This window comes from Chaetodon trifascialis, chromosome 14 (genome assembly GCF_039877785.1).
Source record: "Chaetodon trifascialis isolate fChaTrf1 chromosome 14, fChaTrf1.hap1, whole genome shotgun sequence".
In the NCBI taxonomy this organism is placed as follows: Eukaryota; Metazoa; Chordata; class Actinopteri; order Chaetodontiformes; family Chaetodontidae; genus Chaetodon; species Chaetodon trifascialis.
In genome coordinates this window covers 12,126,244-12,152,307 of record NC_092069.1, presented here as the reverse complement: position 1 = coordinate 12,152,307, position 26,064 = coordinate 12,126,244, and the positions used below count along the sequence as shown (strand labels likewise).

At 42.7% G+C, this 26,064-nt stretch overlaps 1 protein-coding gene across 1 annotated transcript in view; it reads right to left on the bottom strand.

Annotated features, from left to right (window-relative positions):
* The window catches only part of LOC139342730 (pleckstrin homology domain-containing family G member 3-like), a 31,789-nt gene that overhangs the window by 3,896 nt on the left and 1,829 nt on the right, over positions 1-26,064 (bottom strand). The window contains exons 2-16 of the mRNA XM_070979973.1: positions 21,893-21,960; positions 10,588-11,111; positions 7,823-7,923; positions 5,999-6,068; positions 5,852-5,898; positions 5,590-5,740; positions 5,118-5,249; positions 4,386-4,568; positions 4,137-4,229; positions 3,247-3,333; positions 3,137-3,167; positions 2,806-2,907; positions 2,640-2,672; positions 1,506-1,516; positions 761-1,132 (exon numbers count right to left, since the gene is read on the bottom strand). Of these exons, the coding sequence (XP_070836074.1) occupies positions 761-1,132; positions 1,506-1,516; positions 2,640-2,672; positions 2,806-2,907; positions 3,137-3,167; positions 3,247-3,333; positions 4,137-4,229; positions 4,386-4,568; positions 5,118-5,249; positions 5,590-5,740; positions 5,852-5,898; positions 5,999-6,068; positions 7,823-7,923; positions 10,588-11,111; positions 21,893-21,941 (1,986 nt within the window). The 5' untranslated portion in view covers positions 21,942-21,960. The remainder of the gene's footprint in view (positions 1-760; positions 1,133-1,505; positions 1,517-2,639; positions 2,673-2,805; positions 2,908-3,136; positions 3,168-3,246; positions 3,334-4,136; positions 4,230-4,385; positions 4,569-5,117; positions 5,250-5,589; positions 5,741-5,851; positions 5,899-5,998; positions 6,069-7,822; positions 7,924-10,587; positions 11,112-21,892; positions 21,961-26,064) is intronic.

The window sequence follows — 26,064 nt, the reverse complement described above, 5'->3', positions numbered from 1 at the left end:
GCACAAACATTTCCACTTAATGTGTTAAGGTCAGCCGTGACAAATCCACTACAATGGTCAGAATAAAAGTCTGCCAGTAACAAGTATCAATTCATATTCAGAGACAATACTGGCATAACAATTAACCTCTTGACAAAGACTTTTAATAATGAAAATTCAGAGGGGAAATATGATTAGGAAATATGGTTATCAAAGAGCAAAGCTCTTGCTATTATAATGATAATTTCATTAGATGGCTACATTAACCTTTGAAGTCAAACAACATTTAACAGGGCACATTAAGCCACTGGCTGTAATGCAAATGCAGGCATGGTCTCCACATCACAAGCTTCAACATCAATCACGTCCCAAAAAACACAATCGTGAAACACAGCACACTGGAACTTCACAGATGAGGAAAACATACAGTGAGAGGAGAACATGCATACAGTGGGATGACCTTCAGCTCCAAAAACAAAACAATGCAAGCAAATACATGCACCAGGTCTGACTTTTTAGTTTCACCCATGCAGCATGTTTTACAGTTGACTGTTAGCCATTTGGGAGAAGTTCAGTCCATGCACTTCAATAGCATGAATTTAACCAGAGGCAGTCAACGTGCACAGTGCAAATAGAAGCAGGTGTTAGGTGGTTCTGTTTACAAAAGAAAAAAAAAAATAGGGAGAGAGAGCCAGCGTGGGAGAGAGAGTAGCAGAAAGTACTGGTAAGCCAGTGGAATGGAGCAGGAAATGGGAAACCCGTGGGTGGCAGAAACCCTCACCGTTGTGAAGTGAGTAGAAAGCAAAGCCCTGGCTTTATAGTGCCAGCAGGAGATGGCTGCCAGCACTGAGCTGGCAAAGTCGGCTACCTGGTCGTCTCCCATCAGTTTATCTTCCTTGTAACTCTCCCCCTCCTCCTCATCCTCCTCCTTTGCCTCCTCCAGCTCCAGCCCCCCCTCACTGGGTGAGGCGCCCAGTTTTGGGTCACTGTCAGTAGGACTTAGCTGCTCCAGAGAGTCCCCTCTGGGAATTAGATCCTCCACACATGGCCTCTCAGCCTGGGGCTCGCCTAGACTGGAGGTCAGCGTACTGACACTACTGGCTGGCTGAAGGGAGCACCTCTCCCCCAGCAGTGCACCCTCACTGTCTGCATGCTGTAGCGTGAAGTCATAGACATGTGGTTTGTTATTGCAAGGCCAGTGCTAGAGTCATGTTGTGATTGCAAGGCTTTAAATGGGATGGAATAATCATAAAGCTGCTTTAGCTTTGGGTGAGATATGATTTTGGTAATCCAGGGCAAGTCCAAGTGTGCTCTGTGAAGATTAGGTTTGCACTTTCTCATTTTGTATTTTTTATTTTTTTTGCTTTGAGTCATTTTGCAATTAGAATAGAAAGTTTGAACTGCTGAGTCAAATCTGGGTAAACCATATCTCACCACTGCACTCTGACCTAAACCCCCCCCCCCGATAGAATGAAAAAGCTTATCAAGGTTTAATAAAAGAGTACATTTGGATTTGAGGTGCTTACCTTCAAAACAGCTGCATGGAGAATAAAGATAAAGGGGAGCGGGGAGATAAACAAATCAGAATGTCAATAAGTCTGAAAAAAGCATGTTCAAGTGGAATATTACATGACCAAATAACATGAATACCACATGCATCTTGTACAATTATGGTCAGGACACAACCTCTGCCTGCAAAAGCAGAGACTGAGTCAGGCAGTAGTTAGTCTGGACCAGACTTAAGGGAGGCCTTGTGATTAGATAAATACCAATTAGAAACATCTTCCTCTCAGAGGCTTAAACTGAACATGATGCAATTAGCCAGGAAGTGATGACCTACTCCCTCACAGAGATGGGAAGGTCGACATGAAAATTGCTTCTTCATTACATTGGTCTGAAAAATTGATCTGGACTGTGAGCAAAGGAGAACTGAGGACAAGAACACAGAGATTTTCTCTTTCATAATGGCTAATTTGAATAGATGACAGCCGGAAGACATGCAGATCTGAAGACAAGGCTGAATTTGACTATTGAAAAGAGGTTGTGTAGGACAAAGCCTACGGCTGAACTGGCATTATATTAAACTTCATTATGGGTGAGGCCAGTGGAGTGGGAGGTAAGTGTCTTTTGATCTGCTTTCCAGGTGTCATTGAGGGAAAAACAAAGCACAAGCAGATGTGCAACAGCTTTTACTGGGCAGACAATAAACTGTTACCCCAACTTCCCTTTTGACTGCCAAACCTGAACTGAACATACAACCCAGACTGCAAAAAAGAATGGGATGCCTTGTAAACAAAAACAGAATGCAATCATTTGCAAATGAACTGTGTTTACCGACAACAACAACCTCGCTCCATCCTCGCTTGTGAACAACTGAGCCTTTCCCAATCACGATACAATCACCTGTTACCAATGAACCTGTTTACCTGGGGAATGCTCCAAACAGGTGTTTTCGGAGCATTCCACATCTTTCTGACTTGGAATAAGCAGATATTTGCAAAAATAAATGAAGTTGATGAGGTAAAACATTATACATATTGTCTTCGTACTGTTTATATGGTGTATCAAAAAGTTTAGCAAATGATCACATTCTGTTTCCCAGCATTTCTATCATTGGGGTTGCAAAGTGATGTCATTAAAAAAGCCCATAATCTACCAACCTTTTGTGGTCCTTATGCTTTGTTTTGCAGGCTCTAAAAAGACAGAAATAAAAGAAAGATAACTCACTCATGGTGTAGGCGAGAAGTAACCATCAGCAATACGATTCTATTGACACAAATTACAAATATTAATACATAACAAATAGATCGAGTAAGGGTCTTTAACCTGATCTTCTTCTCCCATTTCGCCCTCCAAGATGGAAGTCATCAGCTTGGTAGGACTCTGCTTTCTTCAGCCTCTCAGGGCTATAGTGGTACTTCCCTGGATCTGAGCAGCAGAGGGGTCTGTCATTACACTCAGAGCAGCAGTTAGAAAAACAATTTTCTCCACATAGACAGATGGGTTACAGAATATGCCTTACTGGCAAATTAAACACCAATCCATATTTTCCACTGAAAATTAACCACCCTCCTCTTTTGTGAGCAGCATCATTGGTTGCCATAGAAACATTTGAACTGGTCCTAGCAACAAACATTGCTCTATTAGTAACACTTACAGTTAGAATTGTCCAGGATGGCTTCTTTTGCCTTCAAAGAGAAAGACAGCATGTTTATATACAATTCTGCAGCAGCTGAGAAGGATGAGGTGAGGGAGGGTGCTGTTCACCTTCTGAGGGAGGATGGTGTTGTGGTTCTCAAGAATGAGCCTCTTTATGTGATGGGCCCACAGACGCTTCTCCTCTACTGACTTGGCCTGGAACAACAAGCACTTGTCATTTCGAAAGAGTCATTGAAGTTAATGAAGACACACCAGATACACACGCAAACAGAATAGAGACCAACTCCAGTGCAAAACCACTGGCTCTTAAGAGTCTGGAAAAAAAAATAGAATAGAAAATTGCAGTAAAAAAAAAATCCAATTTATTTTCTTCACTAATCTAAATAATTCTAATACAACTACAACCCTGATTCCAAAAAAGCTGGAATAAATAAAACTGAATTTGATGATTTGCTAATTCTTTTTTGACATACAGTCTACTGAAAACTGCAATATATTTAATGCTTTACCTCAACCACTTCATTGATTTATGGAAATATCTGCTTATTCTCAATTAGATGCAGCAAAATATTTCAAACAGGCTGGGACAGGAGCAACTAAAGACTGGGAAAGTTGTTTAATGCTCCAAAAACACCTGTTTGGAACATTCCACAGGTAAACAGGTTCATTGATAACAGGTGATAGTATCATGATTGGGTATGAAAGGGGCATCCTGGAAAGGCTCAGTCGTTCACAAGCAAGGATGGAGCGAGGTTCACCACTTCGTGAACACATGACTGTATTAAGGATATGAATACATGCACTCAGGAACACTTTGTAAAACTGTTGTTGGTTTGTTTGCAAATGATTGCATTCTGTTTTTATTAACATTTTACACCGTGTCTCATCTTCTTTGGAATCAGGATTGTAAATAAGATGAACATAAAGATTACAAAAATCATTAAAACACAGTGTTTTTGTAATTGAAGAAAAGTATTATGTGTCACTGTCACATTTACCTGCACTGTGTGGGGTTGCTTGGGATGCTTGAAATGGATGACACTGAAGAGCAGGGGATCCTTGGCGCTGTCAAGTAGCATTAGGGTGGAGCACTGCAACCACAATGAAAGTAGTGATGTAGTTGGGGTTCCCCTAATTGAGTTTGTTGCCTGTCCTGATTTGCTACCTTATCAAAAATATCTTGTGTAATTTACATTTTCTAAACTATTAAATCACTAATCAATGAAAATAATGTCAACAATCCATACGGAGATGTGGGTCTTGTAGACATAGTGCTCCCCTCTTTTCTTGGTAATGAGGAGCATCTTTTCAAAGAGGAAGAGTGTACGGGTGTTCTTCGCCCGCAGGACATGAAAGGTGCCCTCCAGCACCAGCTCTCCATAGGTAGTCAGGTCAGGACCCTTCCAGTTGATCAGAAGAGACTGTATCTCCTGCAGATGTACATGAAAGCACACAACCCCAGAGCACACTCTCAGTCATGTTCCTTAAGCATAAAAGAAAATAAATGCCAGCTAAGTGTCAGCTTTTATATGTAATCCTTATAAAACATGTGTCCTTAGAAGAGCAGGTAGGTGGCCAATCCACTCTGTCAAAGACTCAAACTAAGAAAATCATTAAAAAGCTGCAGCCTCCATTTCAACATTTAACTAGACTTGAGAAAAGACGTGCAGGTCAACAGCAAATTGTGAAGGTTCATGGATTTGCCTTGGACGATATCTACTTGGGAATACTTAGAGATTTGGAGCTTTAAAAGACATATTTATGGAAGAGATGGATGACACAGAGGGCTGCTTTGTCGAGAAAATCAAATGTGCAATAAATCGATAAAAGAAGCAGAAAGAGCAGAAATAGCAGAAAGAACGACTGTGGGGTGTCTGAGAGAGTGGGGAAAATGCATCTTGACTATGTTCTGTAAGTGACAAGGACTTAAATGCACCTTTTCAAACAGATGCTGGCATGCATGTGTTTTAACTCTTCACCTGCACCCTGACAGCGTGTTCGTGTTTCCTCTTCATATCGTTGATGTACCAGGCCACTCCGGTCATGGTGTCTATGGCCTCCTGAACGACCTCATTGCCCTCCTCGTCTGGGTCAAAGTGCTTTGCAATTTCCTTTAATAGAGATTGGGGACAACTTTTGACAAGGGACGGGGAACTAGTTGAATCTACTCCCAATCAAACAAAAATGTGTGTTCAACTCAGTCTTTTAGTGATTTTTCTGGTGCTTTTAGCTTGTAAAAGAGTAAACAGCTTTTATCCTTCAGGTCAGGGAACCAAAGAAGAGAAAATCACTCACACAGTGTAATAAACACACTGCTTCATCATAATCCAAACAGACTGAGAAATACTCATTAATAAATAGCAGAAAGATAAATCTACCAAAGCCTGCAAAGGCTGCATTGTGAAGAAAAAGGTGTGCTGCAACACAATGACCACTGAGAACATTCTGTACCTGAAGCAGCAGGTGATATTTCAGGATCCTCTGGACCGGCTTTAGCAGATAGGAGCCCAAAGGGAGGGAGCGCTTCAGAGCAGCCTGCCGATCCCTGAAGAACTTGGCCAACGTTTTACTCCTCATGCAGTCCGTCAATGCCGCTACTGAGCTGCAGCAGAGAATTATAATGATCATATCAAATTTGACTCTCAAAGTAAATAATTACACATGGTATCACTAGCAAAGGCTGAATTAAAATAAATACTTTTTAGCTACTTACTTGGGATAGTTGGTGCAATACTGCGTGTATATTTCAAAGTATTCACTCTGAGGAAACACAGAGTCAGACAAGTCAGACAAACACATTATTAGAGTTTATTTTCTTGATGACACTCTGAATCAGCATGAAGAGGACGGTTCCTCTCACCTTAACTACAAAGCATCGAGCGATGGCCACAGGGTCGTTCTCACACATGTCCAAGGACTGCAGGAGTTCACTGAAACAAAGAGCACAACAGGGAGGAAACTGAGTGTTAATGGGCTAACTAAGCTAATTCCTTTGTTTAGAGAGGAAAATAAAAACAGAATTAAACAGCAGGAAAGAATAATAACGACAGGTAAAATTCAATAAATCAATATCAATACTTTTTCTGTGTCTGTGTCTTCTATATCTGCCTTGACTGAGATGTGACCCTTGTTGAGACATAATGCCACTAGAGGGCAGCATACACCGTTAAACCTGAGCCTTGTTGTATGTTCAGCCTGAGCGTGAATGAACGTTCAACATGGAATTCTCCATGCCCACAGTGCCATCAAAAAGAAGCTTTATTCAGAGCTTGGGAAACCAGAACCTGAGAGTTGTAAGGTATTTTAATGCTTTACGCGGTGTGACGGCCCCTCAGTAAAATGTGCCAGACTGATGGAGGAGACATGACGGCAGGGTGGCTGGAAAAATACAACAGTGCAGCAAAAACCTAACCATCACCAATCAGAGCAGGTACTCTGCACACAAGCTGTTCAGTTAACACATGAAAATATCAAACACAGTTCATCGCACAGCATTCCATAGCTGAGATCAAAGGCGACGCAGCTTCACTGAGAGCGAGTACAAGCTAATGTGTCAACATGCTAGTGGTACATTGACAAAATCATGGAGTGGAGATTTATTTCGGACACACGGTCAACATTTGTTCATATGGCATGATTGCTTTGTCAACAATATTCAAGGTTGGAAGAGGATTAAGTATTAGAAACACATACAAATTCCTGCATAACAGCAAGGTCCTTTATGAGTTAACAAATGAATGTTCGTGTCAAAAGTGATTTAATGACCACGATTACTGAGAGCAAACCCAGGGTTTGAATTACAGCACAGTAAGTAACTGTTATCAAAACATCTCCAGTGTATCGTATGTGGTCTTTCACAGTCAGTGTGTGATCTCTGGATGGTGAACTATAAAAAAGACAAAAATCTGGTCTCCCCTGGGCAGATGTCTGGAATATATACCATCATGGCACCTGCTCGCAGGCTGACACGCATTTCTCCACCTAAAGTGTACTCTAATAAAAGACAGCATCGCTATCTGCATTGCTAACTTAAAGAAAACACCACCTCCCAGTGCGATGTGACAAGAACAAAAGATTAATCTCTCAGAAAAGGGCAATACGGGGCCCCTTTGAATCCAAAAACTGTCAAAAACTGTCTTGTAGAGGTGGTTAGAATTTCATTAAAAAGCAATAAGAATCAAATCATCCTCGTTTGAGGTTCAGAGCTGTATGGTAGCCTTGGCACGAGCAGGGAGGCTCCTCGCGGTGAGGGGGACAGGAATGTTAATGTGTGTTTTGGCAGGCAGTGTGGTCAGCAATGAGCACTTGCTGACATAAAATGATTAAATGTAAAGCTAGCTGCACCACCATTTCCCTGGCTTTCAGATATTTGCCTAAGTGTGTGTTGCTCTTTTGTTTCTCATTGCATCCGTGTTATGTCAGAAATATCAGCAGCGAGTGTGATTAAAGTAGTCAAGCATCATGCATTCTTAACATTCATCATTATATTGGAGTAGATACAAATCAAAGTACATTAACATTCCTATATTAAAGGAAGTTTACAGAATGCAGTAATGAGTGTACTTTCAGTGATTATGTTGTAGTTTTGACTACTGTGGAATAGGGTGATCATTATAGGTGTGGTTACAACATTACTTTAAACATCTATCTTCCCAGCCTGTTTGTATTTGTGGGAGTCACTTGCCTGTTGAACTCATAGATGTCCTCTATGTTTCCAAACAGGGCACACACTTGCTCTGGCCGTATGGGAAGGGTACTCATGTCGATGATGTGGGCCAAGTAATCCTGGAAAAACAATAGAGATGGAGATATACATAAAAGATGTAGTTATCTATGAAACATCATGTCAAGTGTCATATGGGCCCTTCCAAATTCTTACCACTAGAGGGAGGATGAATATAAAAAACTAAATTCTCCTTGTGTCCCTGTGATATCCTCTATGATGTGTGTTCGGTTGTCATAGGACATATGGTTTGACCGACTGATTGTTTCAGGGCTGCAGTGCGTGACATTTCTCTGACTGTGCATAAAATGTGTTTTATCTTGATTTCAAGGCTTTTTTGTTCTTATCCTAACAGTAATTCACACAAAACTGATGTGATCTTTTAAGGATCCTTTTAAGGATTTGTTCCAATGACTAGAAGCCAGTGTGACTGTCTGGAAGAGGTTCTGGTGTACCGAGACCATAAACATCAGCACAGCCTGTTCCCCTCTAAGAACCCAACTCCCCCTGGACCTGAGATACATACAGAAGTAGATAAAAATATCTAAAAACACAGTGGTAAGATATGCCAACATCTGGATGATTACCTCCTTCCACACTCATGTGGCACACAAACAACTCCAAGCAAGTAGAGGAGCAAGTTGACGAGGGACAAACACACACACACGCAGTGACTATATAAAGAGCATGCCAGTAAACAGCTTGCACACACACCCAGTGACCCAGACGATGTGGTGCAAATTCTCGCACGCATGCACGCACGCACACACAAACACAAACTTTGCAGCGTCAGTCATCACAGCATTCTACTGAATAAACTGCAGCCGGTCATGGATGAAGAACTCCAGTGCAGTGACAGCAATGACTTACAGTCAGTGTGTCATCGTCTCTGATACAAAAACTCGCCACTAGTGCTACCACCATAAACATGTGACCTTTAGCATACTGCGAGAGATTTCACGCTATATATATAGTCTCCTTTTTATAGGACTATAAGCTGTGCTGTTATTATTAAAGAATAAGCGGCTGTTTTGTCCTTGTAATACTGCTGTGGGTCAAAAACTTTTGTGGCAAACATGAATTATAGTAATTAAACTAAGTAATATGTTAGTCCAGGTCTTTCTGAAGCACTGACCACATTCTTGTTTCAACAATGCTGCATGTGAGGATTCTAGGTGTGTGTTCAGGCCAGGTGTTGGGGATGTATTTAGACACATGAGACCGGCTGGGTCAAACAGCTATTCTGAAAATTTGAGACAGAGTAGATCTAAAGGCAGAGTGAACACAGTTTCAGCAGCTGCTCGTGAGTTCAGTGTCAATATCAAGTGGAAGCTTTGGATTAGCTCGCTGAAGAAACAGTGCCGAAATGAAGGACGAGTTTCACGCATCTCTGTCAGATTCGAGGCTTGGTGTGAAATTAAAATGAGCTGCGTGGAATCATTGTGATGGAAACCATACTGCAATCATAAAAGGATTGAGGATACATCTGTACTAGACTGTGTTCCCACACTGTAGCCTATGGAAAAACCAATCTGCTTTCATCTGTGTTATTTCTCCAGTTTGCACAAAGATGGAAGTGTTTTTGTTGGCTGGGAGGACTTCAGAGTTCAGGCTAGGCTGGAGCTCGCTGCAGGGCTCGTGCAACCAGGGCCAGAGCAGGCCAGCCTGCTGCTCCTGTCAACCGAAATAGTTAGAAGTCCTGAAAGTGTTTGTCAGGAGCAAGTCGTTACTCAAGCTGGGGCGGGGGTAGCACTCCCTCCCGCAGCAACTGCCAGACGCCAGCACAGTCAGACACAATGTGAGGAGAGGTGCTAGCTGGTTCACTGCCAGTCGTACTCAGAAATGCCTCACGTGTTAAAGACATTACCATCAGTGCAGCAGAGAGCTCCTGTTTCTATGCAGGACCGAGGAAAGATTGAGGGGCCACAGAGGTTTCCCAGTCTGGAAGTTGTTTCCAGACTACAAAAGGTAGAAGATGTGATAAGATGTAAGTGGTCTGTTGAGTGGTAAAATCATCCCTAGCCCATTTTCAGTGCTTCACATGTCTGCGATGAGGTTTCCACTATCTTTGACTAAGATCACAAAGCAGAAGACTTCAGCCATGAAAGACCTGCGCTCTGTCCCAGTTTTGACTGTGTCTTTGAACTCCAGATATGAGCGGAGTTCATACTCCCAGGCGACAGGCTGAAAACTTTCACTGCACTGTAAATATACAGACTGGTTTATATACAACACTATGAGCAGGCCTAACTTTTCCACAGCCAGAACAAGAAATCTATAAACAAAGCACACAATTGCCAGATGTTAGGTTTGCATTTTTTCAACTGACTGTTTGGAAAGCAGGATATCAGAGTGGATCCTGGTATTGAAAAGAAAAAGAAAAATCCACTTGATGTTTTACAAGTACAGGACTCATTTGTGACCACCAACAGCTGCTTGGAACACAGAAGACATTTGCTCTCAAAAACTGTTCAGTCCAATTCCCCTATTTTGGCTCCTGGCTGGCCAAATGCAGTAAATCACCTCTGAAGAGTGCTGTAGACATGAAGTCATAGCTGCACATAAATCCAAGTCAAACATGTGCTTTAAATACACATACTGATGATTTACCCTCTATAATATCAGATGGTTGGCTCACAGTGAATACTTGGCTGGAAGTGAAAAGCACCGACTGTAACGGAAAATTAAGCTTGAGTACAGTCGACATAACCCTGACATCCACTCACCTCCACGATGCTGCGCAGGTCCTTGACGTACATGCGCTCTGTCTCAATTATCTCCATGACAACACGGTCCACATAGGTCAGCTTTGGGTTGGGCGCCATGGCATCCGTGACGACAGGCGAGGCAGGGATGTGAGGGATTTCGCCACTCGCCTTCCTGTTGGAGGTGGCGTTGTTGTTGTTCCACTGGTTGCTGATCACCCTGGGCTCCAGGCGGGAGCGTGTGAGGGTGGGACTCTGGTCGCCCGCCCGCTCTCCGGTGCCTTCTGTTGGGCTCAGCTCCAAGTCTATGTCCTCCTCGCCCGGTATGGGTGGGGTGGTTGAGGAAGGAAGGGCTACGGTGCTCCCAAAAAGGCTGCGACTATCGCGGGATGAACCAGAGGACAGGGTGGACACCAGACTCACTGGACGTTCACCCTCTCCGTCCAGTGGCTCCACACATAGCTGGCTGTCACAGTCTGGGGCCAGGTCAACATTTGCCTGGTCATGTTCACTGGTGGAGAGGGGTGAGGACAACTGAGGAGATTCTGGGACAGGTGAGAAGAATACAAACAGAAGGTAGGTGTCAGGATATGAGAGAGACAGTAAGGCAGTGTTTTTAAAAGGTAATACGGTCAACACAGTGGGACATCCATCTCATTTTTGAAATCCTTAAAGAGGGCTGGGAATTTCATAATTTATATAGTTTCGGTTGTTATCATTAAGTAAGATAATGGTGTTACAAACCAGATGCATTTCAAATTCTCTGTAGTGATGACGTCTCTTGCCACGTAGATAAATACCAGCAAAGCGATGACTTCTTAGGGACAACTTCAGATAAATATAATTTTCGCTGCACTGAACAGACAGCTATCCAGAAATTAATCTAAGACAGCTCAGAGCTCTGTGTCTCTACGCCCAGACTGAGACACGAAAAGTGGTTTACAGTAAAAGGCCTTGCTCAAATCATTACTGACATGGCCTAAATTAAAACACTGCATATTCTGTGGAAAACTCAGCCATTTCCTCTTGTTCTCCTGACGGCTGAAGGCTCAACCTTGGAAAAACAGAGAGGGGAGGGGGAACTGAAGAGAAGAAAAAAGTGGGGAAGGGGACCAGAAGCTTTGTTTATATGTCTTTATTGAGCTAGGTTTGAATTTAAGAGAAATGGAATCCATATTCAGTTTCACATCCTTCCTGGCCAAATGGGGAATTTTCCTAACAAGCGTTTCCTAAATATATGAAGTCATGGCGGTGTGAGAATGGAGCACTGAATGGCCACTGTGCAGAGAGCTCCATTTCCTTAAATATTCACAGGGCAAAGGGGTCAAAACCATTTTGCCCAGCTAAAGAAATGAAGCTTTGTCATGTAATTTGACTTCAAACTAATAAATGGAAATCTACGAGGCACAAACCATCATTAAGCAAAACATTAAATTACTCAGGTGATATTGCCAAGTGGGGATGGAGAGCATAATTTGGTGTTGATAGCTTACAGATGGAGTTTCTGTTATGAGCCTGAAATACATTCTCTTTCACCAATGTCGACAAGCTTGTAACCTAAATGTGTTCATCATTAGATGCGCATCATTGGTCAGCAGTCATCAGCTGATAACGCAAACCTGATGTTGTCACGAAAAGGTATTTTGTCAGTCTTTAAGAGGCTACAATTCAAAGGATTCATTCTGAACAAGTGTACTCACTTGCCTTATCGCCCATATGCAGTTTTATAGAGAATATACTTTTATGGCTCTCCTTGGGATAAATCATGATAAACAAGACAAATCTCACACCAGAGTATGGGAAGTGCTCAAAGTTAGTGATTTATGAAACCTTGAAAAAAGTGCGACATGCAGCTGGATGATGGGCTTCACCAGAAGAATCAAACTGCCTTTCAGTTTACACACACACACACACACACAGGCACACACAGGCACACACACACACACACACACACACACACACACAGACACAGGCACACACACACAGACACACACACACACACACACACACACACACACACACACACACACACACACACACACACACACACACACACACACACACACACACACACACACACACACACACACACACACACCTTTTGGCATCCTAAAACTTTCCATGAGTCAGTACTGAGCTCATGAGAGTCTCGTTCACGCTGCACATCTTGCTCCACAATCCACACCGAGCCATCCCAACAGCACAGTTCCCATGCTAAACCTCACTGGGAGAAACGAATGAGCTGGCAGGCAGGAGTTGACCACTAGAGAAAACTCTGTTTATGCTCCGTGACAAATCACAGGGTTGATGGTGTAAAGGGAGCGTAGTGGTGAGCTATTACACTCACTACACCACTATGAATTAGAGCGAAGCATCCGCTTCCTTTGCCGCTTCTGTCTTTGTATTTGGTTTTGAGATTTGGTGTGTCTGGCATGTGAAACTCCCTTCCTCCTCCTTTCTCTTCCTCACACCCAATATCCCTCTATAATAAAGCTGCTGTGCTGCCGACTGTATTCAATGCCAAGTTAAAGGGAGGGGGAGGAACAGCACAAATCAACACCATGTATGCACAGTTTCCACTCTCCTTGTTAATATGCAATGGCCCAGATTCATAACCTGCATCTTCTTATACACTTCTTAAGAGCCGAAGCGAGACAAGCCTGACTGAACTCTACTGAAAAAAGTAGACCATGGTAGTGTAGGAATGCTATCTGAAGACGTCAGCACACACTTGACTCCAGAACCAGCTCAGCTCCGACCACAGCTTTGATTAACCACTTTGGGTACTGCCTCTACAGACAGCCATTATCTGTGGCTGATACAACACATCAGATGTTTCAGGGGAAGGCATCGCTGGTGGACCACTCACCGACTTTGTTGAAACATGTCGTGCAGGGGAACGCAAACGATCTGGTCAACATGCAGTCCTAAGATAAACGAGTGCCTGCCATGTGTGATGTAGTGCAAAGTGTTTCCATTCTGCTTGTCACTCTGGACAAAGTCAGAGTGTGTACAGACAGAGAGGAACATGCATCTACGTCCTTGTTTTTCACCGGTTATCTCAGTATACTGAATAATAAGCAACAATTATCATAGAGACAGTATAAAAGCAGAGTGTCTGGTCTTGCTCGGTGCCACAGAGTCTCTTTAGCATCTGCAAACATTTATAACTGATCTCTGAGGGATCTGTAGCCACAGTGGCAGAGTCATGCCGATTGCTGTGCCACCCTGCTGTCAGATGCTGAGGACTGTAAAGTGCCTGGTATCAAATTTAGGCTTTTAAAAAGATATATGCAAGTTTTCACTTAAAGACAGCACTATTGGGCTGGCATGTTTTTGTATACACAAATATTTGTGTTCTTTTGTACTGTGGTCTGATTTTGTTTCAGCTGTATCATCATTTGTTTGCATTTGCTTGCATCTGTTGGTTGTACAATTGTTGATGCTTTTACAGTGTTCACAGCCATTGCCTTCATGGTTAACAATGGGAAAATGAATATGCATACTAAAGTAAACGTCTTCACCTTCAAGCGTTTTTCCCTTCAGCAATTGTGACTTACCAAAGATAAGCACAGCTTTCTGGCTGCTTTAAGAGCAAATTTGTTACCATTAACTTTATTGGTAGGAAAAATAGCTCTTGGAATTCATCCTTTAAAATCCAGATGCCAATGATGCTTTGGCAATAACTGCAGGGAAAGGTCTATAAAAAGAAACCACCATAACACAGGCGGTGAGCAGAGCACACTAGTTTAAACCATCTGTTTTCTACAGAATTGGCTACAGAAACGCAGCCACATACATCATCTGCACACAAACATACACTTTTGAACACTCAATTCTCCTGTCAGCATAGGTGGGGGACTTGAGTCACATGGCTTGATGAGTCAGAATAGAGTCATAGATTTGAGGACATTAGACTTGCTTAACTAACATTGATAAAAGACTCATTTGCATTTCATCTGCGTTTTTCTAGACAAGTTGTGTTTTGTTTTAGAAACACGATTAGCTGATTCCTAGTGAAATGCGCTCAAACCCAGCAACCTATTATGATGCTGCAGGCCAGCAGAGGCCAACACATGCACAAGGCAACTACTATGGAAGGGGCTACCGCAAAAATTAGAAAATTTGGATTTAAGTATTTTGTTGTCAATGATAGTGGTGAGATGAGGACAGCGATATGCAAGGTCTACAGCTCAAAATTCAGCGACAGGATCACCACGACATCAAACTTCATTGGTCACTACAAAACCCACAAAGAAAGGTAAGTGAATGTGTCTTTTTAGCTAAATTATTGGATGGTAAAACATTAGCTAGAGAGCTTATGTTACATTTAAGCTAAGTTAGACTTGGCTTTGAATCAATTATATATTTTACTGAGAATGCATATTGGGGGCATTTGACCGGTTAAACCATGTCGAAAGGTTACTTGCTAACACAGCTGCATGTTCATGACTTAAGGGTCACATGTGTAACATTAGACTTCTCAAAACATGCCATTTCTCTGTTGTTCTAAGTGCTTCTTTTATACACAATCAATTAGAATTGTGTGCCTGCTTCATTCTAATGCTGCCAGTATTGTTAAAGCTGTGCAACAAAACCCAATCCCAATGACTTCTACATATCTACATTAAAACCATTTTAAGTAAAATCCTGACCACTTCTTTGTCAACACCTTAGTGGATGGACCTGTTAAATGATAACTTCCACAGAATGGTTGCACAGCTAAGTATATGGTCCAGAACCAAATTTCCATTTCAGCCAAGCCATGGATTTTCACATTCGCACACACCACAATTTCACAAAGTATACCACCACAACAAAACACAACACTCTCCTTTGTTTCAGCACTGCACCATTACAGTCGTTAACTCACATACATAACCATTAACCAAGTCAAGGCTAGAGAGATAGTGTAGTATTTGCACTATATTTCAGACAACCTCATTAACTCAGTGCAGTTTTTCAAAGTTCATTTAGTCTCAACAAAGTCAACATCAAGAATGTTAACTAGTGTGTAGGGTGATGCTCAGTGGATTACATTATATCAGCTGCTTGTGTGTGAACAGATTACCAATGTTGTTGCTGAAGGAAAAATGGTTGGAATTCCAGAAAAAAAACCTCCCAAACCCCTCATTGTAATTCTTTGAATTCCAGTTTCCTGGCTGTTAAGCCGAGGTTAACATTTACAGACAAAGGTGTGTTAATGCTACAAGCGTGACCTTCTCTTTTCTTTTGTTGCTTCCGGGCATCGAAATCCCCTGGACAATGGTTCACTTTAATGCAGAGCTGGCATATGCTAATACAACCATAACCAAATGATTGTAAAGTGATTTTGGATGTTAAGAAAAAAAAAAAAGAAAAAAAAAAGCTTTCCAGTCTAGGATCCTCAAATTTACGACTGAGCCAGTGATTGTGAGGGGGTATGAATGATTAAGAGGTGGCTGTAGGGAATAGACAGGTGATTTAAGGCAAATAGTCTGTTTCATCGCTGAAAGCAGACAGGACATTCACTCACCGAGGGGCTCGATGACTAATCAGTCTAGAACTAATAATGTAAAATCTACGCTTGTTTCCATTTCAGTCTGAACGTATCCTGCAGGTAACAATGCAGAGAGTTCATAAACTTGTCTGCCTCTGACATCATGGCTGTAAGGCTGACATTTGATGCCTAATAAGGTGGTGTAGGAGGCGAACAGAAACAGCGAATACCCAAGCACCTGGTTATTAACTTGTCTAAAAAGCTACAGACACATACAACAGAGATGATCTTCCTGAATTTGTTGGTGTATAGCACAAAGGATTCCTCTAAAAAGAATATTCTCTGGCTTACGTAAAAACAGTCTTAGCATGCTTTCCATTGAAATATTACCACCTGCTCTGAGAACATGATAAGATAGAACATGTAGCTATGACGTTAATCGTCGGTTGCAAAACACTGACGATGTGACTGCATTTTCACTGCAGTTCATGCAAACCAGCCTCCATGCAAATTCTCCCCAGGGCAAGCTATAGTTTTCCTTCTCCAACACCTCAAACTGCCCCATCCACATATCTGGCGTCACTAACTTCTGTTTACGGTTTCACACTCAAAACAGGATGACAGTCCAAAGATCTTTGTAAAGTGCGTTGCATAACACAATGTCTCCTTGACTTAGGGTATTAAGAAACAAACTAGACCAAAACAGAGTAATTACAATGTCAACTGAAAAATTATGGTGCCTGATGGAGACTGTTACAAGCATCAACAACAGATAAGTTCAACTGATTATACGTTTAAAATATTTTTTATAGAGCAACACTATATATAGATGCACTAATTATTACCTTAAAGATGGCAGTAATGAGAGTCATCCACCAAAGCAAGAAACCTGAAAGACAAAGTTGTCAAAGTCCTAAATCATCACCTCCAATGCCTCCAACTCCTGTGACCTGACTTCAAATATGATGAACAATGAGTGTGTGCTACACCGTTAACGAGGAGCTGTCTCAGAGAGAGAGAGAGAGAGAGAGAGACACACCTTTATGACTATTTCAGTTGAACTTAGTAGGATCCCGAGTGAAACTTCATTGTAAATTTGCCTGCGACTCCAAAAAGAACCCTGAGTCCTGTGCCATTTTGTCTGGTATACATCCTTTTGTTTTCTAACCAAATCAGGGGCAAAGAAACAGGAACAACACAGGCTGTAGTGTTAAGCATGCAAATGCATATCCTAAAGCTGCAGGAGCTCTTAGCATCAAAAAATGACCTTTTCTCTGCACTGGAAAACTGATGGCAGATAACATAAGGCTGACTGAAGCACCTTGACTGCTCTAAACGTTTTGCTGCCAGTGACAAGTCTGTCAGTTGCATCAGTGTCAAGCAGTTTTCTGAACAAAGGTAAGAGTGACAGCACTGTGGACATAACATCTCACTGAAAAAGACAAGCCCCTGCCTGCACTGTTAGTAACACACCACGCAGCTGCTCTTGCTTGATTCACGCTGACTCATTAATCAAATGGTGATGAATTTGAGCCCAGCGTACGATGAATCACATCTAAAGCCACCTTCCTCCTAACACTAGCTTGATTGTACCTGCAACTGCGTGATCAATTCTGATAAAACTGTGAAATATTGGTCATTTCAGTGCTCAGTTTCATCACACTGAGTCATCTGGGAGGATCATCTAGGAAAAAATTGTTTCCTGGGTGCCTGGCACCGTCTTGGCAGCTTCATACATTACTTCAATCCCCTGAGGACAAAAAGGTTTGTGTTGCAACTTCACCTACGTAACTCTCCTCAGTAACATATACAACCTTTCTTACAACACACCCTTGTCTTCCTTGACAAAAAACATGATCCAATCACATTCTAGCTGTCTTTTCACCTGTTTTTCTTAACTGTGGCCATAAAGACAACTTTCAACTGCCATATTAGTACATAACAAGGTGGGATACCCTAGTTCTTAATTGGCTGATTAGTAAACTCACTCACAAAGAAGAAAAGAAACCACAACTTCAATCCAGCACTTCAGGCGACTGCTAATCTGCTAACTCTTTCAGAGCCAAGGGCTCAGTGTGTGACCTAGCTTCCCTTGGGGGATAAAGAGGGAATCATGTTTTGTGGTACATCTTAATAAAGCCCTTCCGCCCCTCAAGATCCACTCTGAACTTCCTTCTTCAACACCCCTCCACAGCCTCTGGCACTAAACTCCTCCCCCAGTGGCTGTTGGGAGACAGGGAGGCAGTCTTGCACTGATCCCCTTGGGAAAAACTCCTCCCCACCTGGCAACGGTGAATGGCTGCTCCTCAGGAGACACAAGCATAAAGGGTGCCTCCGGGGATTAAGCCCCCTGAGTCTTCAGGAACCATTATCAAACAGCATGAGTCACAACACTGGAGATCAGACACCGAGACCGATGGCCTGCATTGATGGAGGAAAGAATTTAGGTCACTTCAGGGGTTTTCTGCAGCCCTTCATACGTAGTTTGATTTACACCTGTCTTTGGCCTCACAAGGAGCTTGAAATGCTGTGTTAATAATTAGCCTGAAGGTCGGTAAATAAAGCGCAGTGGACAACAGAGCCTGAGTACACACGCACAAACTGAACCTGCATTCCACACCGACAGTCAAGGTCAAAACTTTATGCTGGGAAGCTTTGGGGGAATTTTGGTGTCTCAAAGTGAAACTGTGCTTTGCGCAGCCTACAAATTTCACTCATTTACTGACAATAGTTCAACATCAAAATGCCTTAGTTAGAGCTTTTAGATTCCTGACATCCTTGAGTAAAAAAAACCCCTTGGATTAGACAGAGAAAGGACAAAGTCACTTTAAGAATGACCCAGAAGATTGACATGTTTCAGAGAGGCAGAATTCTCAAAGTACCAAAAAGACAAAACTCCTCAAAAGGCTCAAATTTAATCCTGTAAACCTCCTCCGTGCTCGACCCTGGCTCTTAAAGGATCCAGCTGTGCCAGCTAACCTCAGTACATAGGCATGTGATGATCCACTTAAGAAACTCCTCCATCAACAAGCCCCCCCTCTAAGAGCTCTTCAGACACCAGCAGACAGCCAGCTTTGGATCTCTTCAAAATTCACACTTCCTTTGGACATCACACACCATCTGGGCCCTGTGGTGTGAGTGCATTGTAAACTTTACCACCTTTACAACCAAACTGCTGCCCTGTTAGCGCCTCACTGCAGAGTCCACACAGGGTGGTGGGTGGACAGCTGTGTGAAGTGTGGAGGGGAGAAGACACTTCATTCACTTCACATCAAGCTGTTTATCACATGCAGCGTTATAAAGGGTGTGACGCTGTTTATCCTCTAGTTTAGGCCTCTATAACACTTAATGTACACAGCAGTCAAATGAGGAATTTGATAGTTTGCTTTGGCACTTACTTACTTTTGTGTACTTCACTGAACACAGAACAGATGTTTTATCATGCTATAATAAATTACAAGAAACAGCATTAATTAGACAAATCATCTTAACAATAACATACAAGGAATATTATTAAGCCATTGTTTTGTTTACCGTGACATCTTCCGTGTCACTAAAATATTCTAATGCACCGCATGCCTGATTACAAAACACCAACTGAATGTTAAGTGTTATGGAGGAAGCTGATAAAGAGTTTTATTGATTCAAATCAGTTTCTAAGAGGCCATTTAGCAGGAACACCCAAAGCACGGAGCCTGTAACTAATGTGGGTAATCCAGCGGAAGAGCTCTATAGGAGGAATGTCATTGTAGGAGGCTGTAAAATCATTTACATTGAAATAAGTTCTTTTGTGAGGACTACGGGAGTCTGAGTATAACAATGAAATGAAATACAGTGAATGTGGAATTCCAGTGGCTATGTTATATAATGATTTACATAAATTTATGCAACACAAGCAAGGTATTGTGGACATGCAGGATAGGAGAGTATTCATGCACGACTTCAAAAACAGGAGTTTCTGCGGGCTCACCTGAGGCTGTCTGTGATTAACTCTACAGGCAATTAAGCAGAGAAAGGGTTCCAGTCCAAGAGCTCCACTGACAAGCCCACTCAGAGACGCAGCCATCCCTGCCATCATATATCTATGTCCACAACCCTATGCCCACTGGTCTGGAAAAGCTGCAGTGAATGGAGATGATCCAATCTGTCGCCCCCAAAACCCCTTTAAAGCTGTACATTCTGCACACACAGCTACATTCCTGCCTGGGGTTAAGTAGGTCAGAGGGAACCCTTATCTCTGAAAGAGGTGCTTCATGCTGCCTCAGGTCTGTTGAAGCCTGACAATGGATTGATGGCCTAATGCACGTCACATTAGCTTTTAAACTTGGTGTATTTCACATGTGGTATACAAGGTTTCTAATCATGCTGGTTCCTATTTTCACCATGGTGATGAACGTTTAGCGAAGATGGAAATTATGAGGGGGCTTAATGTAGGTTCCCTTCATCCAGTTCTTCTGGAAAAGGCAATTCAAAGTGCTGAACAATAACAGCCAAAAAATAAAATAAAAAAAATACTTTCAACAGCTGAAAAGAACATCTGGGTACATCTTGGAGCAATATTTTCCTTTATGCTGGTTTTGTCTGATGATGCATGGTGCCACCCAAAAGCCTGCTAGTAGTGAAAATTATGTACACAGCTTTTTTTGATTACAAAATTCATGTTAAGTTACACTGTTGTCATTCCGCCCCCTCCTGCCCTTTCTCTCCTGATTAGCATGAGCTTGTATATGCATTCATGCATATATGCATACCTCAGCCCCTGCGTTACTATATATCAACAAGTAATGAATCGCAGCTGGATAGTTACCACAACCTTTTTATTGTTTACCTTGAGCAGACAGGGGGTTTCCTTACACCACATGCAGTCCTGCTGCCTGTTAACCACATCCAATCATCACCTCAAACAGATAGCACACTTCCAGCAGCCCTACCCCTTAATTACCATCCATCCATCCACAGCAGGGGAACTAGGCAAGTCACACTTTAACTTTAACTGGCCCACAAACAAAATCAGTCTGAAAAGGTTTCTACTGCAAGTGGGTGTTCTGTCATGCCAAGGTGATTTCACACTGGACATCTGAGCTGCAAAATGAGCTGTGAGAACGTGTGGTTGGTGCAGAGTGGCCTTTTCAGGAAATAGAGACGCATTTTCATGAGGGCGGCACACGTCTCCCCCAGCCAAAAGCCTCCTCTGGCCAAAACTGAACCAAAGAGACAGGCGCAGAGGAAAAGGAGAACCATTGACACAGTGGTATTCTTCAGCCAAAGGGGAAGCCCTGCGCCAAATGTGTTCAGTAGAGAGGAGAGGAGGACTGGGGGCGGTGGGGGGGTTGAGGGACAGAGCAGGCAAACAGATACAAAGAGGCCCTGTGTCAATGCCATGGCTCTGTGACTGAAGATAATGAACACTAAAATAATATGTAATTTGAGTGGCCCCCAGCATACGAGGTCAACACTGCTTGGTTACACCAACCTTCTTGGCTGTCTGAAACTCTGACACATTCTGGTTTGATGTACGAGTGTTCAGGGGTTTCTGCTCTATGAAAGAGGGTTGGACAAGCTCCACAGCCACACAAAGAGCCTCTCTGCCAGTCTGGACTGTAGGAGGGAAGTTCATTGCTCTCTCAGCTCTGCCTCTCAAAGCCTCTACATTTCCTCTATTCTTCCATTTCAAGCATTTTTTCCGTTCACCTCTGCTGTACTTCTGTGCTGTGTTAGTTCAATGTCCTGGGTAACCAGATATACCACTAGCAATAATCTGACTCATTAAAACTCCATGTCATAAAACCGGTCAATTCATATGAAGCAATTACCAGAGCATACTGAATGTAAGTGCATTGATCTTACCTTCCCCCATTGGGCCCTGGTGGAGAGCAGAATGGGACCCCTCTGGCATGGCACTCAGGCCTCTGGAGCTGACAAAACAAAACAAGAAGGCTCAAACAGAATCTCTGCACTTCAGGGTTCAGGTACAGTACATACAGCATGGCAATGCTTATCCTTCTTCATGGGTTCTCATTAAAAAAGTTTTTATCCTTTTGTCAAGTGAGGCATGCTTTTTCCACTGGCCTAGCGTACTGAAGGCAAACCAGCTTCAATCTATTCAGGTCTTACAAAAAGGAAATTCTTCCCATTCCCCTACTCACGGCTCTGCTTCGGCTCATGCCAGCCACTTGCTAATGTAAAGTAATGCTGGGGCTGAGGTATGCACAGTAGAGGAAATTGTGATATGAGCTCGTGCTAATCAGTAGAGAAAAGGCAGGAGGGGGGTGGAATGACAACAGTCATAATTTAGCATGAACGTACACGCAAGAGATTTAGCAGCTACAAAGTAAATGTAACAGGATTTGAGAGCCTCTGCGACTGCAATTTGAGCAATATAAATATCAATTATGTATCTTTAATTGACTGGTACCTCAAAGACAAAGCATTTCAAATTGCTTTACAAAAAGAAAGACTGTAAAGATGAATGCTGCATAAAATTACTGAAGAATGAAACAGGCAAGACCAACAAAAACAGGTATATTTTATATAAAACTTTCTTGTTTTTATAAATGTGTTTAGTAAGTGTTACGAATAAATCCATGTCACATCAAAACAAGTTATCTCATTATCAGCGTAACTGTCCCGTGAGACTACAGGTTCACCCCTGGTGGCCTGGATTTTTCTAATCCCTCATGCCAAGATGCAGTACTGTTAATGATGAGGTGTGTCCCCTCGGAGCCACTGTGATGCCAGTTTCTCACATCACTGCCTCTCTGGCTCCTTACAGCAAATTAACATGGAAGACTGTGCATGAGAACTTGTCTCCCTGTGATTCCTGGTGAGCCTCCGGCCTTTTAAATATCACATTCTTGCGCCAGCTAGATCAGAGGAGTGGGAATTCTTCAGGGATTAGGATGGGCATTGTTCCTAGTGCGTTTGCTGGCCACTGTGCCGAGCTGACAGCCAGGCCAGCCGAAGCCAAACTGAGCCCACTGCCAGGAGGTTCGCCAATTAAGATGTGCAGGAATGCAAGGAGAAAAATCACAGAGCTGGGTCCGCACATTAAGATCACTGCTTCGCTGTAGGGTCCCTGCAGCTGCAGCCTGGACTAGTACAGCTTGTTTCCTGGACAAGAAAGTCAGCAGCCACAAAACTATTATTGTTTTATATTCAGTCTATATTGACAGCAAAGCGCAACAAGTAAATAGGGGAAAACTGGACTCTTGAGCAAACTAAGCTTTTGACTTATTTACTTATAAAAGATATCGCGTGGAGGTTTTGACCATTACCAGCACTGCGGTGCACTGTTTTTATGAGGGTCCCCTCCTGTTTGTATCTCATTAATATTGTGCAAAAACCCACATACACGCAAGCCCACAGGCATACGGTACCGAGAAACACACGCATTCATTTAGACTTCCATGGCATTTCACTAATTTACAGTTTCTGACCTAGCAATACAAAAACACAGTTAAAGAAGATGTTAAGCTAGCAAACACAGACGTAAGCAATACAGGTTTTAAAATATTCTTAATTCTTAAAATATCAGTGTTGCAAACGTTTAATGAGGAAGGAAATCCATTCAGCACACTTGCCAGGCCTCAAGGATACACGCACACAATACAATACAAATATCATTTTATTTATTCGCAGCCTTCACAGGGTCCTTTTAATGTAATTAATTTCGGTCTGTTTACTTTGCCATCAATATGGATCTGACTGAAATGCATAATCTTGTTGCATGCAAGAATATGCTGCAAAATTGATGCTCAGGCAATGCAGAACTACTACAATGACATTCTTCAAGAATGAAGCCTCCTGAAACAGCCTTTGACCAAGCCTGGCCAATTGGTTTTCAAGTGGCGGGTTAGTTTGTGTAACCTGCAGGAGTAGTATTCATGTCGAGGGTCGGGCTTTGAACTTGTCTCAGTGACCGGTGAACTAATAAAATCCACTGACAATCCCACCCACCGTGACCTATGAGCTAACCCCGCTTAATGACCAGACCAAAACTATGCTAATCTGTCTTTGGTCAATGAGAGGCTAGACTAGGAATAATAGGCTCAAAACCCATATATACTGTGGACGTCTGGGTCTTAAAAATGTTTTTCCAACATCTTATCAACAGCTGTTGGTAGGTGTAGAAAATGGTTTGGGTGGAGTAAGCTAAAATGTTTGATAATGTCTAGCAGGACATGGAAAAGCAGTGTAACCCACAACCTTAACACAGCTGGACAAAATTCAACAATCCTGACTCATTAACTTTTGCCTCCTGTTTGCATGGCAATTCCAAATCTTTGTTTTCCTAGGGAGGGGGCACGGCCAAATTTCAAATCCTTATGAAAACACTCCTTACAAGCCAACATTCATGCCAAGCTGACCACCTGTGCTTGAGCTAGCTGTCATTTCACACAAATGGAGAGCATTTGGTTCCCACAGCTGATGACTGAATTACCCGCAGTATGAACCTCCCGCATGGGAATCTGCAACTTGCCCCTTAATTGAAGACAGATGCTACTACAACAATCTGATGACTATCAAAAGAGAGACATGCAATGGATCGCTTCTTCAGACGGGGTGATAAACTTCCTTGTTCCCCTAATCGCTAGGCTTTACACTGATCCTGGCAGTCAAAGCCTGAATTCCTTCCTTCAAAACACAACAAACAGATGATTAAAGGGGGCAGATGCTGGCAAGATACAACAGCAAGAGAAATTGTATACCAAGTCATCATCACAAATGTGCCAAAAGCCTGTGAGATGATATGCACAGACAAACATATACCTTGAACAGAGACCTCAGGCCTAACATGTTAAAGGAAAAGGGTCCTCGGGGGGAGGGGGGTTTCACCATTGACAGCCTGTCAGGGTCATGACAGAAGTGAAACCACTGAATACATCTTCAGAGGAAGCCAAAGGAAAGCAAGACTTCTGCTACTGGGGAGACATGCCACTTTCTCTGTCTTCACAGAGGGTTACAGCGTGCACAGTCAAGTCAGTGAGGATGTGACATCAGACCATACAAAATAAAGCATTATTGGATGCTGAGATTGCTGCCAATTTACAGACGATTTACATTAAAATCCTGAGTTATTCTAACAGTGGAGTCTCCAAAGAAAACTCCCATGCACCAGCTGTCCTACTGCTCACTGATGATGCTCACAGCTGATTACATCCAGGTTGGATCTAGCATCTGAGTCCAAAAACAGAACTTAATCAGCCTTTTCTGCAACGATTAACAGCACAAATAGCTTTTTCCTCGCGCGGAACAAGTTGATGGGAGGAGAAGCTAAAAATAGTCCAGAGAATTCCTGCTGCATTTCTCTCTCACAGCCGGAGACCTACCGCATCACGTTGCATTCACCGTTTGCCCCAACAAGGCCCAGGGGGATCTAAGAAGTATGACATAAGCCTCCTGGGATGTCTCTAGTCAGACACAGTGGTGCGGTTTTCTGTAAGACACCATCAGTCAGGACGGATGTTTACGTTCAGGACAAATAAAAATCAAACCTGGCACGGCAGGCAGAGGTCCAAGGTCCTGCAGGCTAACAGAGACAGAGTCTTTATTATTTCAGCATTGGTGCCATGTTTATCTTGCGAGACCTCTCTCTCACCCTCTAACCCTGTCTACCCCGGCAGAAAATATCCCCTGACAAACAGCCTTTCTGTGAGTGCCCTCTTTCCCACATTACTCCTGCAGTTTGTCTCCCGACACACAGGCCATAAGAGACTAACAGCTTTTCATTCACCGGGGAACACAATAAAACCTTACGCACTCTCTTCATCTCAATCAAATCCACAGCTTCCACAAAAGTGCTGCCAAACCCCTTGACTTCCCACAGACACACAACATGTGAGCCTCTTATTTTAGTTCACTGCATTTTTAAGCTTGCTGCTTAGATGTGGCGATAAGCGATCCATCCCAATGAACACCCACAGGGCACTGTGAGGGGTTTGGTCCATATGGTGCACATACACCCAGGCCAAAATAGCCCTTAATGGGAGAATAATCATTCCCTGCTGTGCTGAAAAAGG